The 18,475-nt window shown below is 38.8% G+C and overlaps 1 protein-coding gene across 2 annotated transcripts in view; it reads right to left on the reverse strand.

Annotated features, from left to right (window-relative positions):
* Nucleotides 1–18,475, reverse strand: part of LOC105385429 (A disintegrin and metalloproteinase with thrombospondin motifs 7) — a 92,378-nt gene that overhangs the window by 24,585 nt on the left and 49,318 nt on the right. For both annotated transcript variants that reach the window (XM_048628605.1, XM_048628606.1), the window contains exon 4: nt 11,943–12,105. In XM_048628605.1, the coding sequence (XP_048484562.1) occupies nt 11,943–12,105 (163 nt within the window). The remainder of the gene's footprint in view (nt 1–11,942; nt 12,106–18,475) is intronic.

The following is an 18,475-nucleotide window of genomic DNA, read 5'->3' on the forward strand; positions in this document are numbered from 1 at the left end:
GAATCCATTAAGATATATGGTCGGTAAACTAAAATGGACACCATAAAAACAACTTTGACCTATGAGGTAGGTTTGCGTAGATGAGATTGGGATGAGTAGGTATGTGTTTTTTGTTATTTTATGTTGTCACTGTAATTTGATTTAAATAATGTCCTCCTAGCCGAATTTCGACTACGGCGGCCAATCTCAATTGAGATCAGCCATCTACGCAGGAGTAGATTATAGTGCCCAAGTGTGTGCGCAGTACACAGGAGCACTCTCTGTTCCATCACTCTCATAGCCCAATGGGACGGATTGACCGACACGACTGGAGAGAGCTAGGCGCAGGACCGACTGCTTTACATGCCCATCCGACAGCATGGATCGTTTCACTGTTTCGGACAACAGGTGATCAGCCTTCTATGTCCTAACCAAACTTAGAACCACAATTTAGAAACACAAATTGATGGTCCCACCCGGGAATCGAACCCGGGACCTCTGGGTCATGAAGCGAAGCTTCTACCACTAGACCACAGAGGCAGTTTGATTTAAAGTCAACATACGACATTAAATTTTTAATAATGTGTGGCACTATAACGAAAATATGAGTATTGAGACTTCGTTTACGGCTAAGGTCGTCGTTCATACAGTTTGAAATCGTCAAAATGACGAAAACCTTTTTGTTTTGATGATGATGCACGGTTGACTACAAAAGTCATTTTTTTACTATCTTTCGGTATCGGTTCCAATTTCCTGTCATTTTTTTATTACATTTGTTTTCCTAATATTTTACTTTTTATTATTAGTAATAATTTATTACTTTCCTAATATTTGTTTTGGTAAAATGATGCATAGCTCCTGCATAAAGTTCTCCCGTAGAAAGTGAGTGTGTTTAATCTCTCGAGGTGAAGATGTAGTCAAGTGACTGTTTACATTAGACGAAGGAGTCAACTGGGGGGTCACTCTATATGACGAAAAATTAAGCTTAAGAGAGTTTCTGCGTGATCTACGACTCTATTGGTGGTATTAAAACGTCAATCATCACGACAGCTCTCGTTCGTTAATTTTTCGAATGTATACAGGTTGTTGCAAAAAGGGTATACTAAGCCGAAACCTACATGTGCAGCATGGTATATCTAAGCCCAAAACTGAAATCAGAATTTGGAAATTCGCAAAAAAATAAATAATTTTCCATAGTAAAAAGTCACGTGACCAACAAAGTTTCTATGGAAAATGAATTTTTTCTTCGCGAATTTTCAAATTCTGATTTCAGTTTCGGGCTTAGATATACCATGCTGCACATGCTGGTTTCGGCTTAGCATACCAATTTTGCAACACCCTGTAGAGTAAACCTCCTGGATCTCCTCCGTGTCAACTGCTAGGAGACTATTAGCTTATCGATGGGATGTATATTTTTTTGCGAAAGTTCGATTGTTTAGAATTTTCTAGTTCCGGACATAGTTCTGAGCTCTTCGTCTTTCACTTGCAGTAATTGATAAATAATTGATTGCCCGCATATTTGTGTTTTGCGAATATTGTTTAGGAGTTAGATCCTACTGTTTTATTTAGAATATTGACTTTTTTACAGCGTTTTTAAGCTAACACAGCATCTAGGTAGGTACTCCTATATGTATACAATCATATTTATTAGTAGTTATATCTACGCACAAATCTCTACTTATTTTTAGTTCCACTCTTGGATGCCCACCAGACTTCACCAACATAAAATATTTATTTGTGATTAATGCGTAAGATAATTTTCATTTAGTCTCGACATGGCTTTTAGCTACGGCAAGTAAATGAAAAATATAGAGTATTTATAACATATTAAAGACTAGTTGATTGCTTTTGAATTTTTAATGGAATATTGATCATCGCGGTATGGGGAATATTGGGGCTATAAAGTTACGCCGCAAAGCTTGTAATTACGTACCTATAACATTAATTAAGATTTGACTGTCATACGTAATAGAGAATATTAATAGAGAAACTACAGTTTTATGACGGCAATTTATATTTTATCAACATATCATAGGTATAACGTATGCAGTATAGTATAGGTATGTACGTACTTAGTTTTTTGGTAAGCACTATATATATTATGAAAAATATGCTGATAAGAAATGAATGCTGGAAGCTTTCGACCGCATCCAGTGGACTATGATGCAGATATTGTATATTATAGGACTGTACGAAACTTTATGACCTAAGTATCTATGGCCTATTTGAAAATGATTCTTAGAACTTAAATATCGTTTCATATTGGTTTCGAATTTACAGCAAAAAACTAAACATCGTCCGCCCACAAGCCAAGCCTATAGCAATATTTTGTAACAACTGCCATGTAAAAGCGTAACATATGAATTATAATAGTAACTGTTTGATTGATTGTGACTATAAAAATGTCTTCGGTCGGCTACCACTAATTAGTACATGTAGACCAAAACAAACAAGTTTGGTACTTGCTCTGACCATAGCTCACACCCACACCAAGTGTGCTTTTGGCATTATCTTATCTAACTATGTTAATTTTTGCAATATATCGCACCCGTGGCTTGAGCTATAGTTATAACTAGATGTCTTTTGTTCTTTTAACCATTTTTAATTAACAATTTTTTTGTCCTTGGAACAACTAACTAATCGCAAAAAAATGCATGAAGTTGCCTCTTTCGGCATAATAACACAACATTACAGGAATGATGTCCCATCATCATCAGCCCGTAATCATCTAATGCTGGACCTCTAAGGAGCGCCACAACACCAAAGCGCTCGCTATCGTTGTGGTCGGACGTGTTGCTGTTTCTTCGTCAATAATTCATTAACTTTAAAATAATTTTATAAAATACCTTCAATCAGTTTTGAGTCTTAATCTGTGCAAACTAAAGTGCAATCTCGCGTGAGATCTTTGTGATACGTTTTTCGTTCAACCATAGACCTATAAATCTCGTAGATACGCTACATCGGCAACATGATGCATTCTCCGAAAAAACACAGCTGCTCTGAAGCGGATCTGTTGAAGAAGCTGGCTGACCCGGAGAACACTAACCTGCGTAAACGAAAGCACGGAGATGATTTTTCTGAAGCTTTTAAAGATTTCTCGAAGGATCTAATGAACTCCCTTAACAGCTGGAAGACGGAATTGGAAATTAAGTTTGGTGAACTGAATAATAACGTCACTGATGTGCTGCAAAGAGATCTCTCGAAACTTACTGAGACAACGATGGAGTTAAAAAACGATCTGAACAGTGTTCGTGGTGAGTTCTCTTCAATTAAATCGTCGATTTATGAGCTAACCACAAAACACCATGAACTATCCAAGGAGGTCACCACTCTAAAACACTCTGTACAATTTAATGGCGATCAAATTGACACTTTTGATAAAAAAATAGTAGAATTGTCTCAAGATGTCAAGAAAACCACCAATATGAATGATGAACTTCAAGAGTTAAAGCACCAGAACAGGCTTATGAAGCTAGAAATCAATGATAACAATCAAAGAGACCGCCTACTTAATCTGGAAATAGTCGGTATCCCAGAGAATACAGGAGAAAACCTACCGAAGCTTACAATTGACTTGCTCACAAAAGTTGGCGCTGAAATCGGGACGAACGATATCATTCATGTGCATAGAGTGACACCTAGAATTAAAGTTCAAGGTCGCCCCAGGGTCGTCATCGCTAGACTAAGCTCACGTCTTTTGAAGGACACAATAATATCTAAGTCACGTAATCAATACTTTACTACCAAAGACCTGGGTATGCACGGTGAGCCTAAGCAGATCTTCATCAACGAGCAACTAACACATTCAAACAAACTTCTTCTTAAACAATGCAAAGAAATCGCGAAAAAGAACAAGTACCAATTTGCTTGGGCAAAAAACGGAATTATTCGTGTAAGAAAAAACGAAACTTCTCCTGCTATTACTATCAGGGACGAAGAGGACTTGAAGAAGTTAAAGTAAATCATATTGTACTATATAACTATTTCAGTTTATTGTTCACTTATGTTAACATTTCAACTTTATTAATGGGCAAGGAAATCGAAACAGGTATTTATTATAACATTGTAGTCATCAATTCTACACACCTTCTTAACTCTGTGCTATCTTATCTATTCCCCATACGCGACATACGGGTGCGAGTAGCTTGCAATCTTTTATCAAATTATCTCAACATATTACTTCCTATTATTAACTTGTTTGGCAAATATTTATCGTATACTAACATATTACTCAGTACATACATACATATACTGTGTTCACAAAATTTTAAAATACTACTTTAGGACACCTCACTCTGACAGAACTTACACATATGTACTCGTATACATCTACTTAAAGGAGATGCCTACTTGTTATCAGTTTGAAAGTAAATCTTATCAACCTGCATACGGTTACGCTATTTACTATATTGAGTTTAATCTCGTAACATCTACAAATATCGCACCCTTTTTTGCTGAACTGCTTTTAAAACATGATTCACTTGGCTGCGACCAGTGTCCGTCGTCAACAACTACCCGCCGTTATCAATGTGCGGAACACCTACTGTGGACATTGATTCGTTGCTTCCAATTTTATTTAACAAAATATTTTAGTATGGATGTTATTTATGTACCTATTATTCTGTTAGTGGCAATAAGTGATGTAGCTCACAATAAATTAACTATGGTACACTCACCAAGCGTGTTTTGTTACAATGACGGTTTTAGTTTAAGTTATCTTCATTTACTCTTTTATGTACGTTTTAGCTGTTTACATGAAAGGACGATCCTTACCACTATATTGTTATTATTACCTTTTAATATGCTTTATCGATATATAGAATTGTCCGGTACTTGTAACTACAAGATAATAACTGTTTACCTATTGCACGTATTACTATGTTATCAAATAAACACGCCAGGCACACACAAGTTGATTCTTTATTTCTGTTTATTTGTCTGCTACACCGAAATATTTTATGGCACTGACACTGCGAACATTTTCACTAACCTAATTAATTCTTACCTACTGCTCATTTTAGAAGTGATAGTAATCTTTAGGTGTTTTTATTCTGAATATAACTATACCCAAACAGATTTGCTCTGGTGTAATATAACTCCTAAACTATGACTCACAATAGTTTAACACTGTATTATCAAAACGTATGCAGCTTAAGATCTAAATGCCTACAGCTTCGTCTAAACATAATTAGTAACTCCTATGATATAATAGTACTGACTGAGAGCTGGCTGCATAGCGGGATCCTGGACAGTGAACTGTGCGATGATAGGTACGATGTGTTTCGGGCCGACCGCGACTTGGTGAACAGCGGCAAGTCGACGGGCGGCGGAGTGGTGATCCTCGCGCGGCGCGAGCTCGCGGCCGCACCGAGCGCCCCCCCCGCGCCCGCGCGCCTGCCGCCCGCCGCCCCCGACATGGAGATGCTGTGGGTGACCGTGCCGGCTCGAGCGCTCAGTTCTTCACAAAATCTACATATTGGCGTGGTTTACATGCCACCGGAAACACGTACTTTACCCAACAACATTAACAACTTATTAGATTCTACAAACGTCTTACTAAATTCCCATCCCAATGACAACTTCGTCTTACTCGGTGACTTCAATCTACCTTGCTTGCGTTGGCTTCCTGACGGACCATTATGTATTAAGCGTGGCCCGGTTGAAATACAGCAAACAGCTATACAGTTAATTGATGAAATGAGTTTCTTAGGCCTGTCTCAATATAACACCTTAACCAACCACGCAGGCAACACGCTAGACTTAACTTTTTCCAACCTGCCTCAGCTAGTTGACGTTTGTACCTCCCCACTTATTAAGGTAGACCGAGCGCACCCGGCTTTCACTTCGCAGATACAAGACGTATCCCTGAAATATCTTAAGGAAGCGGCTAAAGCAACTCCTTATTTCCGCAAAGGTAACTATACTTCCATAAATAATTATTTAAATGAAATCAACTGGTCTGATCAGTTATTGTCTTGCGACTTGGATGAAGCCGTTGGTAGGTTTTATGAGCATATTAATTATTGTATACAGGAATATATACCTATCAGAAACAATTCATTTAAAAATAAATTTCCCGTTTGGTACAGTCCAGCACTTCTAAAAATTATTAATGAAAAAAGAAAGGCCCATAAAAAATGGAAACGATATAATAATCCAAGAGATTACGACGAGTTTAGCCTACTACGCGCAAGGCAGACTCGAGTCCACAATCAGCTGTTCAAAGCCTACACATCTAAAATGGAGAACGCCATTAAACACAAACCTGCAGCCTTTTGGTCTTATGTAAAGTCGCTTAGAGGAGTATCCAGTTGCCCTAAGTCTGTCACATATGGTGATAATAGGTATACAGACGGTAAAGAAATATGTGACGCATTTAATAACTTTTTTCAAAGCGTATTCGGCGTGCCTTCTAGTAATGTCGCATCTCATGATGTTAGCTTGAGCCCTGATTGCCTCTCCGGTCTACAATTCTCCATGAGTACTATATCTGATACCCTCAAAAATCTAAATGACCAAAAAGGAGCCGGCAGTGATGGTATCCCTCCATTCTTTTGGAAGCATTGTGCAGACTCAATCTCGAATCCTATTACTTTAGTTTTTAACCGATCACTTAAAGAGGGTAAATTCCCTGCTATATGGAAAGTAGCTCTCATAGTTCCAGTGCACAAGAAGGGTACTAAAATCAAGGTAGAACATTATAGAGGCATTTCTATACTTAATACACTAGGTAAATTATTTGAGAAAATGGTATATAATCATCTTTACCCAGTTATTAGTAAAAGTCTCTCGGATAAACAGCACGGTTTCCTGCGTAAGCGTTCTACCACTACTAATTTGTCATCTTTCCTTGACTACACTCTTACTAATATGGATGGTGGAGGGCAGGTTGATGTGGTCTACACGGATTTCGAAAAAGCTTTCGACCGTGTGGACCACACCATCCTGCTCACTAAGCTCGAAAGACTGGGCATACACGGTGATTTGCTGCGCTGGATCAAATCCTATCTAACGAAGCGCTCTCAGGCAGTCGTACTGGGAGGTTACCGTTCCGACTACATAACCATACCGACCGGCGTCCCACAGGGTTCCCACTTAGGCCCACTTTTCTATTGCGCATATATATATGACATTACAGAATGCTTTAAATTTTCCAAACATCTTCTATATGCCGATGACAAAAAAGTTTTTTTCAAGGTTTCTAATGAACTTGATTGCTCGTTGATTCAGTCTGATCTGGATAGATTGTCTACATACTATAAAAACAACAACATAACGGTCAATATCTCTAAGTGCGAATGTATAAGCTTTACACGTAAACGGAATCCTATTCAGTACTCTTATAATTTCAACAACACACCAATAAAGAGGGTTGATGTTGTAAGAGACCTGGGTGTTTTGCTTGACAGTAAACTACTGTTTGATCAGCACATCGACGCTATCGCTGTTAAAGCTTTTAAAAATCTGGGCTTCGTACTGCGTACATGCCAACCGTTCAGTAACCCTCACACTATTAAAATAGTATATTACGCGTATGTGCGAAGCTTACTTGAATATGCGTGCCCCGTTTGGTCACCCCAGTACATAATCTATAAAAACAGACTTGAGCACATTCAACGGGTCTTTGTTAATCATTTAAATTACCGCTTCAGGAAATCTGTAAAATCTTACAACGACGGATGTAGACAAAATGGGCTACTAACTCTAAATCAACGACGTACAGTTCTCGACATGAGTCTGCTGTATGACATAGTTCGCAACGTGGTGGACAGCCCCGACCTGGTGCGTCGTGTGGCATACTGCACGCCGCGTCGCCGCACCCGACACACGCCTCTGTTTCAGGTCTCGTCTTGCTCCACTAACTACGCGGCCAACTCTGTGCTGACTAGGTTAACTCGAACGTACAACAAACTGTTTGCTAATATAGACATTTTCAACTGTTCCAAAACTACTTTCAAAAGTCTAATAATTAAATTGCTTGCTGAGGAAGATGAGTATGTGTGAGAGTTTTGTCGGAGCTGAGATGTCCTATTACAATTATCATTGTGTATATATGTATCAGTATTTATGTATTTCTACATATATGTACTTCATATTTATATATAGATATATTTATGAATAATTGTATAACCCACATCAAAGTGATTTATTTTTTAATTACGCCAAACAATCGCTTTATTATTCTTATCTCAATAGTTTTACACCTACTTCTATAACAAATAAGTTCTAAGTTACCTATGTTTAATATGTATCATGGTATTGGGTCGCTTATTAATTATTAATTTAACATACAGTTATGTACAATTACGGACATGCTTAATAAATCTTTTCGATTACTTTGCTCATCTTAATCTTAATTTAACTTAAATTTTCAGTTTGAATAATTATGTGCGGTCTTTGGCAATAGCTTATGGTGTGGCGTGTTACCTTGTTACAATGTGAACTATTCACCTATTAATTTATAGTAATCAGCTTCTGTTTATGATGTAAGTTGTGATGTAATTGTGACGGGGTGCTAAGCTGATGGTATGCTGATGCTTGTGCTTGAGTCTGCACTTATTTTTTATTTTGTTTTTATTTTTTGTTTGTATTTTTTTTATTATGTGTTAAAAGAAACAGCTGTATCTGACCTAAATGTATACTACAGTTTAAAATGTAAATCCTATTAGTGGCCTTATTATAACTAGCTATAAACATATTTATAAAAACTTGTAACGCTGTTGGATTTAAATAAATAAAAATAAAAAAAATAAAAAAACACCCTGCCGTCCTCATCCAGCCACTACCGCTGTCTAACGTCAGCATCAACCGGCCCAAGGGCGTCCCACAGTTATAAATCTGTCCACTGCAGCACGGGACGACCGGTTTTATAAACGGCTAAATAATATATTTGATAACTTTTTTGCTTGAACAAGTAAAAGTAAAACCATCCAGCCAGAACATTAGAAAGCGATAGTATTGTCTGCGAGTCCCCTGTAATTAATGAGGATTAGAAAATGAAACCAAAATCTAACGAATATAGTATTCATTGACTGCGTCTAATAAATCAGGCTTTGATAAATTGATTTGGTCGTTATCATAATCGATCGTGAATCCGATATTTATTAATTGCAATCGTGCAGGAGGAAGATATTACAGACGAGACAGTCTGTTAATAAAAGTTGTGTGCTTAAATGATAGAAAGTGAATGTGGTTAGACGGTAGGTAAACATTTAAGCTTACAAAAGCTGCTGTCACCATTTTTTTGAGGATATAGATTGAAAAAATTATCACTATTAGGTATCAATGACGGTAAGAACTTTTATGCCTTAACCTTTAATGTCGAGCTAACTAAACCTAACTAGGTAAATGGATATTCACATTATATTTAGTAGGTATTAGGTACTAGCAATTTGTAGAATGACTAGTAGGGAGTATTTTTTTTTTTATCCTGCATAAATTCGCCTATTCTGTTTGTTGCAAATATCAATAATCCCAATCACACGAATCCTAAATAAATAACTAATCCGAAAAACCCACCTACCTAATTAAACGCTATAAAGGACATAAATTGAAACCCCATACACGAATGCTGCCCATTTCCACTCGTGCGCACTCCGATAACCATCTCGACTCGAGAGGGTCGAAATAAACTCATTTACGGCCTAAGGACCACTGATGCTCGCCGTTTATGATGCAAAAAAGAGAAAAAAGTCCTGTAGAAACATGCGAGAGGAGGCTATTAATTTTTAATACAATAATTAAAACTGCGTTTGGTTTCTGCCTCGTTTTGTAATTAAAAGCGAATCGTGAGTTTGTCGAATGAATGGAGGATTTAGTTTGCGGGTTTTCCTATATTTATCTATGTCAATTAACTGTACGAAATTAATAGGCTCACCTTTTATGAATTTATTGTTATTACGGTCATATCCTTAATTATTACAGGTACAGTTCTAAATTGGATCTAAATGTCAGTATAACGTCTGTATCCATAATATTTGTTTTGCATAATTAGGACATAATTATGAAATGTCAGCCTAATTAACACATCATGACCATTTAAGTTAAATAATACCAGGGTTTACATAATGTTGATATCTTAAAACTGTAGTAGTATTATGAAACTAGTTCTCCTGCCTTTATAAACTTCCGTGAATTTTCGTGATCCGTATGTGGCGGACTCCTAGCCACTAGTTAAGACGAAGATCAACAGATGGCGCTCGAAACGCAATACAGAGAAGATGTATGGGAACTACGCAAATTACTATGAAAATCCTACATCGCGCATTCGAAGTTTCTCACCTACTCTGCAATATATAGAAATCCCCAACGCTAACCGTTGGGCAGCTGCCCGCCAGGCCACACCACCCGGCCTGGTCGGAGGATCCTCCCTTTGCATGGGGATGCTCTACCACCTCCAGCATCTCCATAGTGGTGACCCCGTGAAGAACATCAGCGCAGCCTTCTGAAGACCCGCAGAGCAGCCTCCACGCCATCTTCCATCGACTTTCTCTCCTCACCTCAACAGCCGTGCAGCAGAACTCTCAGCAAGCAGCCCCTGGAGCCAACCAGCCAGCATCCGGTCTCAAAGGGCATCATGACCACCAGCATGCAGCGAACGCGCAGGCCTGGTCACACCCTCGACCCACACCAGCAACTTGGCACAGCACACTGCACTTCGGCCGGTCAGCAAGCAGAGCCATCCTCTCCTGGTCGACGCAGCACTCTGCCACCATGCTCCACTGCAGGCTCATCCCGACTCACCGTGGACATCGCCACTGCAGCATCACCCCGACTCACTGGGGACTCCTCACCGCACTCACAGTCCCGACTCACTGCGGACTACGCGGCACTGGCTGGCAATCAAGACTCTCGGCTGCACTGAAGACTATCGCCCTCCGGTCTCGGTGGGGGAGTGATGTGGCGGACTCCTAGCCACTAGTTAAGACGAAGATCAACAGATGGCGCTCGAAACGCAATACAGAGAAGATGTATGGGAACTACGCAAATTACTATGAAAATCCTACACCGCGCATTCGAAGTTTCTCACCTACTCTGCAATATATAGAAATCCCCAACGCTAACCGTTGGGCAGCTGCCCGCCAGGCCACACCACCCGGCCTGGTCGGAGGATCCTCCCTTTGAATTCTACCACCTCCAGCATCTCCATACGTATATTCGAAGTATACCCTCTCCCTATTCGGATGACCTTGCGAGTGCTAAAATCCCAGATTTATCCGCACCTTCCTTTAGAACTGACAGTGACGGGTGGCGATCGCTGAACCAGAACGTACACTAGCAACCACGTAACTTGACCAACACTCCGTGTAAATTGATTTCAAGTCAGTGCAGTGCTCCAGTCACTGACCCTGCCTAAATCTGTATTATATCTTGCCAACGAATGATAAGGGATGATTAGGAGGTCGTCCTTGCCAAAAATCGCAATACTGTTTTGACACATTCCAGCCACGCCTTACCCCGCACCTCCGAGGAGATGTCTAAACGTTATTCCCGTGCAATAGTCAAGTTCCATAGTTCTTACTGTACACAGAACACGTACAGATACAGAAAACACATAAATTACATTTGCAGACGGTCAAGGTTATGCCGAGTGGCGCTTCAAATCCGCGTGTTTAGAGTTTGGAGAATGTTTGTACCGTTCTGTGTTGGAAGTCTACTCGTCTCGTACATATACATATGCTACTATTGTGAATCATGCGAAAGTGTGTTTGTTAGTCCTTCTTTTAAATTGTGACGGAACGACGACGCCGACATAAGGTATGATTTTCTCTCAAAAAATCATTTATTGACACTCAAAATACTTCTTTCGATAAGCCACTACCTAACATAAGGTGAACTAAGAGTTCGGCAACAGCCTTCCAAGCCACAACATTCGGCTTGGTTGGAGGAACCTCTCTTTTGACTGGCACTATACCTCTTCCTCCTTCGAACTTGTAACTTATTTTAAGGTTACAATATCTTACCAGTCCATCGCAAGCGGAGAGCGCGACGCGGGACGCGGGCTGGCCGCGCACGGCGCCGGTGTAATGGCACGCCGTGGCGCGCGCCCCGGCCCGGTGTCTGGTCCGACCGGCAGCCGTGTGGCGCTCCACTATCATGGCTGGTGTTATGAACGTCACTGACGGCCTGTGGACAAGGGGTGCATGATGATATATGAGGAGTAATATTGTAAAGGGGAATGTACATACATATAAAATGGTACAGGTAGAAAGGCGATTCGAAGGTCGTGCGGTAAAATAAAGTTTGAACCGCTGACGACCTTTAGATAGCTGGTTCTTAGGATGTTGGTGACAATACAAAAAATGGGCTAATACGGCGTCAAGCCGTAGTTAATAGATTGTCCAGTCATATTATTTACTAATATTGTACAACATTACAATCAGGTTCTGATATTTATACGATTGATGATTCACTTGCAGATGAATTAAAAATCTCTGGTCTACAAAATGTTTGCCTAGTAGGAGGAAAATGTTTACCATTAAATATACTCGATCTATCCTTTTGAAATTCCTACCAAAGTACTTGAAAAACGCGAATCCATAAACTATTGGTATTCTTTCGTCGGGGTCACTAACAAAGCGCATATTACAAAGAACCGCACATAAATCTACCAGCGTGCAGCAATTTATCCCTTCAGCTCCTCGCAACGACATGAGTGGGATTCCTCAGGGCATAACTCGACTGTCCCCATATATTACGGATAAATGGAGGAGCTAGGATTCTTGGAGAGGCTCGTAATTTAATTTGCTTGACATTCGACAAAAAGAATGATAATTGCAGATCGTCTCAGTGTGTGAGGATCGTTAATACGCATTTGCGAGCCTTTGCAAATAGCTAAACCTAGATAAAATATGTTCAGTTCAGTTAAATATATTTATTAATAATAAATCACACATTATATACACTGCCGGGCAATGAAATAGTTCCACTGATATATCATCAAATTACTCCTAAACGGAAAATGCTAGCTTAATAACGCCTTCTGCAATATTGAAGAATATTTAATTGCGCATCAGAATATTCCCATGTAAAAACTTAAATATTGTAATAAAAATTTAAATTAAATGTTTTTCAAAAAATGGGGCATTTGGCAAATAAAACAAAATCTGTAATTTATTTATTTATTTATTTATACTTTTATTGCACAATATACAGAAGTAAATATGTACAATGAGGTGGACTTAATGCTAAAAGCATTTTCTACCAGTCAACCTGCAGGAGGTACCGGGAGCAAATTGTATGGGAGTGCAAAAAAAAAAGAAAAAAGAACTTTACACGATTTTAGAGAGAAAAAAAAAAACAAATAAGTGCAACAAATAAATATAAAATCCTGCAACAATTTATACTTATGGAGTTTACTAATAGATAATATATAATCCTATATGCCTAATATATATATATATATATATAATACATAAATACATAAATAATATTATTATATAAACACACAACAATAGAGGTGCAAGAAAAGATGATCTTTCTTCTATCCTATCCTGCTGAGATAATGAGCCCGAACCAGTGATTTAAATACTGCTCGGCTGGGAGCCTTCCTGATAGACTCAGGGAGGTCATTCCACAGTCGGACAGCTGTAACGGAGAAGGAATTAAGCATAAAACCTGAATGATGTAGTGGTAAGGACAACAAAAGATTATGGGAGGAGCGGAGGTGCCTGTTATGCGTATCTGATAGAAAGTTGAACATAGATTTAAGGTAAGAAGGGGAATTAGGTTCAAAGAGGACAGAAAAAAGAAGGCAGAGAATACGTACATTCCTCCTATCTCGAATAGGAAGCCACTTTAGCTTAGCACGATAACTGGACACGTGATCATATTTTCGGAGACCGAAAATAAAACGTATACAGGTGTTCTGCAAGCGTTCCAGTTTATTAAGCAATGCCTCCGTCAGATCCAAGTAGCACACATCAGCATAGTCAAGAATGGGCAAGAGAAGAGAGGTTGCCAGAGAAAGTTTTGTCTTGAAAGGTAGAAAGTTTTTAAGGCGAATAAGAGAATGCATAGAGGCATAGATCCGACGAGACACATTGTCAATTTGTGGCACCCAACTCAGATGATCGTCGATAATCAATCCAAGATCTTTGACCGTGGACGAAAATGGAATACTGCAACCATCGAACACCAATGGCACCGAAGTTAGGTCATGGTTAGACATTAATTGAGAGCTGCCGACGATGATCGCTTGACATTTCGTAGGGTTTACCAAAATACCAAAGCTTTTTGACCACTCAAGGATACGTGTTAGGTCTTCATTAAGTTTATTGATAATCAAAGCCAAGTCATCAGGATGACCCTGACTGTAAAGTTGCAGATCATCAGCGTACAGATGGTAGGAACTGAGAAGATTAAATGAGACTAAATGAATAAACATAGAGAAAAGTAAAGGAGACAGAATACCGCCCTGAGGAACGCCAGCAGACAAATCGGACCAGTCAGATAATACCGAGCAGCTTCGGATCGCCTGCTGACGACCCCGAAGATAGGAAGAAAACCAGTTGACAGCAGGGAGGGAGATCTTGGATTTTTCCAAAACGGCTAATAGTAGGTCATGGTCCACAGCGTTAAACGCATTGCTAAAATCAATGAGGACAAGCACAGTAATCATTCTGTTCTCCATACCACACCTTATGTCCTCAGTGACTTTCAGCAAGGCAGTCGTAGTACTGTGCCCAGCCCGAAAACCCGACTGGTATGGATTGAGGAGACCACCATTTGATAAAAACGCGGTAAGCTGGCGGTGAACAATCGACTCGAGGACCTTGGACAGGAAGGGTAAAATTGAGATGGGACGGTAATGGTTGAGAGATGAGGGATTTGATATTTTAGGAAGTGGAATGACATAGGCTTTACGCCAGAGATCAGGAAAATGTCCAGAGGTAAGGGAATGGTTGATGATATGGGTGATGGCAGGGAGAAGGATGTCGAGAAGATTGTTCACCATAATGCGACCTATATTATCATGGCCTACCGCCTTCGATTTGATGGACAGGATAGTTTTCCTAATCTCCTCCGCTGATGCTGGTGCGAAATTAAAGGAGTCTATCTCTGTATCTGGCGTGGGTATATTTTGAATTTGATTGAGAGTAGAATTTTTTGTAAAAGAGTCGAGAGTAGAGGAAGAAGTGAAGTGTTTGTTGAGAGAATTAAGATCGAAAGGAATTTTATCGTCTTGTTTAGGTGGCTTACCCACGCCAAGAGACCTAAGGAATTTCCAAATGCCTGCAGGTGAAGATAGTTCAAGTTGCTCTGTGATGTATTGGCGTTTGGCGTTCCTACACATCTAATTATGCGTTTATTAGGTGTAAACCACGTCTCCACGTGCTCTCAATACAGCTTCTACGCGATTAGGCATGCTGAATACCAGATTCCTCAGCATATGCTGAGGAATGTTCTCCCATTCTTTGATGAGCGCGTCTTTCAAACCACGAAGTGTAATTGGAGGTGGAACTCGGTCTCTCACAGGTCTGTCAAGCTCGTCCCAAGCATGCTCAATGGGATTCAAACCGGGGCTCCTTGCTGGCCACTCCATTTTGTGGATTCCTACGTCATGAAGATACTCATTTACAACTTGAGCAGTGTGCGCCCGTGTATTATCGTGCATGAACATTGCATTCTCGCCCATATTGGCCAAAAACGGACCAGCATGTTCATTGAGGACCTCATTGGTGTATCTCACAGTAGTTTGGTTCCCGTTCTCGATTGGAACTAACGCTGTTCGACCATCTGCAGAGATGCCCGCCCGCACGCGAAAGCTGCCTCCGACGTGTGCCACTTTTTCTTCAAAACATACTTATGAAAAATGTTCTGCTGGTTGTCGGTATACTCTTTTCCTCCCATCACGATGGTACAGCATGAATTATGACTCATCTGAGAACATCACTCTGCCCCATTCGTCCTCACCCCATTCTGTATGATTATGGGCGTATCGCAATCGGACAACTTTATGATGCCGTTCCAGTTTTGAGGCATTTGCTGGCTTGTAATGCTTTAATCTTCTTTCGGCAAGACGTCTCCTGACTGTCCGCTCGCTTATTGGCTCCCTTCGAACTTGTAGAAGTTGTTGTTGAACGGCTACTCCCGTCTGATGTCGATTTCTTGAATCGTGAATCGATCTTTTCATACTGTTGTGCACCTTGGCTTGCCAGTACCTGGTCTTCTCAGGTTTAATCCAGTCTCCCTAAACCTTTAGATCACTCGTCGTACAGTAGTATGAGTCACGCCCATTATTCTGGCCGCATTTCTTTGGCTGGTTCCCATGTCCACCATGGTGATGATTCTCGCACAATCCTCGCGTGATACAGGCATGATTTATGGGTACGGGATCCGCAAGACTTTACAATTTCATAATTATTTCACAACGACAAAAAAAAAATAATGAAATAAAAAGCAAAACTAAAAACGAAGCAAATGTTTTCCTAAACTTTCAAACCCGAAAACTTTGCTTCTTATCTTTTTTTATCCATGGCTTCGAAAAAAACACTATTAAAAAGAGTACCTATACATTTAAAAATGTTTGCATAATAAACTATATTTCATTAAACTTTTTAATTCATGAAGCTAAGTTCTATATCTTAGGCGATATTAAGGTGTTTGTCGGCATTTTGTGGGTGGAACTATTTCATTGCCCGGCAGTGTATTAAGTAAAAATATTTTAGAACTGAATTTATTATATTATACAATACATGATAAAATTATAATTATTAATCCCTAACTAAAACTAACTAATATAAAATTTAAGTAAATTAAAATGTATTCTAGACATTCTTTGGCAGTAGCAGAAAAGGCCAGATTTGATCTCGAGGATTAAAGGATTGATTTCATTTAAATAGGTATATTTTTCAATAAGGAAATTTAGGTGAATTGTTACTTGACAGATTAATTTAAAGATGGTTCCCGTAATTTAGTTTAGGTTTTTGGTTTCTAAATGCCCATTCATTCGCCAAAACCTTCATTATATAGGTATTGTACACATAAGTACAGCTAACAGCTTCTAAAAATATAAAACTAGAAATTCAAGCCTACACGCATGATAATTATTTAAATCTAATTTTACACTATCATTGATCGGAACTTAGATCAAATATACAGTAAGTAATTAAAATATATATTTATGCAAACATAGAACAATATTATTGCATTTTAATATTCGCTGAACAGGTTAGTTCGCAGCAACTTACTGCAATAAAACTATGAAAGTAGTTAAAATTCTAGATAGCTCAGTACATAGACTATATAAATATATAGCTACTAATTTAATGTATTTATTTACTGTTAATACTAGATACCTTGGTTTTAGAAAATAGGGTTTATAATTTCGATTGGGAGACAAAAAAGTTACACATCCTTATTACCTATTTTCGAAGTATAAGTAATCAATAGATGTCAACAATTTAAGAAAAAAATGCTTTATCTCCTTACCACAATATTTAATAGGATTTTTTTGTCTAAACCAAAATTATATTTAGTTAATTTCGTAGAATACCTACCTACTCTAAATCATTACAATTATTTGCAAAACAAGCTGGCAATATTTTACTCTTTCTAATCTATGGCGGCCGATCAGTGTGATTTCGAGAAACTAACAAGGAAAAATCAACGATTGAATTATTTGTCAGCTGATGCTAATAAATCCAAGCTTCGACTTTAGTACATATCGGCCAAGGAATCGGGCCGGTATGGTGACGACCATAAAAAGTTAATTCCGACCGAGCAAAGAGATTTATTCACTATCAGACAACCTTAGACGATGCGACAAGTTGATTCAATTTATTGAATCGGCGAAATTGTTTATGGTCCAATACTGCAAACTTTGTTAGAACGAATTTAAATAAAAGTTAAATTTAGAAGTCGAATAATCAACTGAGCATTACAATTATCGTTTTTCATTCAGCCAGTATTATAATTATGGCAAAGAGGCCAAAACAGTTTCAACCAAAAAGGTTAGTTTAGTAACCTCGGTGTTGGGGCACTCGGTGCGCTTCCGTAAAACAATAAATCACGCCTTATCGAAGATGTCACTGGCCAGTGAAGATTTAGAATAAATTAATGTATGTTAAAAGGCCTTTTAGGTTTTTATAAAAGGAACGGCAGGCTAACCTCCTTGACATTACATTAGTAGCAGTATTTGTTCCGTCGCAGCGTGTTTGTTTAGTGTAAATGCTAAGAAGGTAGGCGCGTGCGCCGTTTAGGGTTGCCCACTCTGGATAAGAGACATATTATTTTATAAAACCTTCTACTTCTTTATCTTCTTTATATTAGCTATTTATATTTTTTCCATTAAAAATGGATTAAGTACACTTATTATTATTTCCCACTACATACTCTTTATACACGTATAAAGCTTATACAATGTCAAATAAATTATTATTTTATGCCCTGTTTCTCATTTGAGTAAATCTACCAAAGCACGAAATTCAGTACTGCTTATGCAGTGACAATCCAAATCCAGCCAAACAGCGCTGTATATTCAAGTTTTGCTCAT

The sequence above is a fragment of the Plutella xylostella genome, chromosome 21 (genome assembly GCF_932276165.1).
Source record: "Plutella xylostella chromosome 21, ilPluXylo3.1, whole genome shotgun sequence".
NCBI lineage: Eukaryota > Metazoa > Arthropoda > Insecta > Lepidoptera > Plutellidae > Plutella > Plutella xylostella.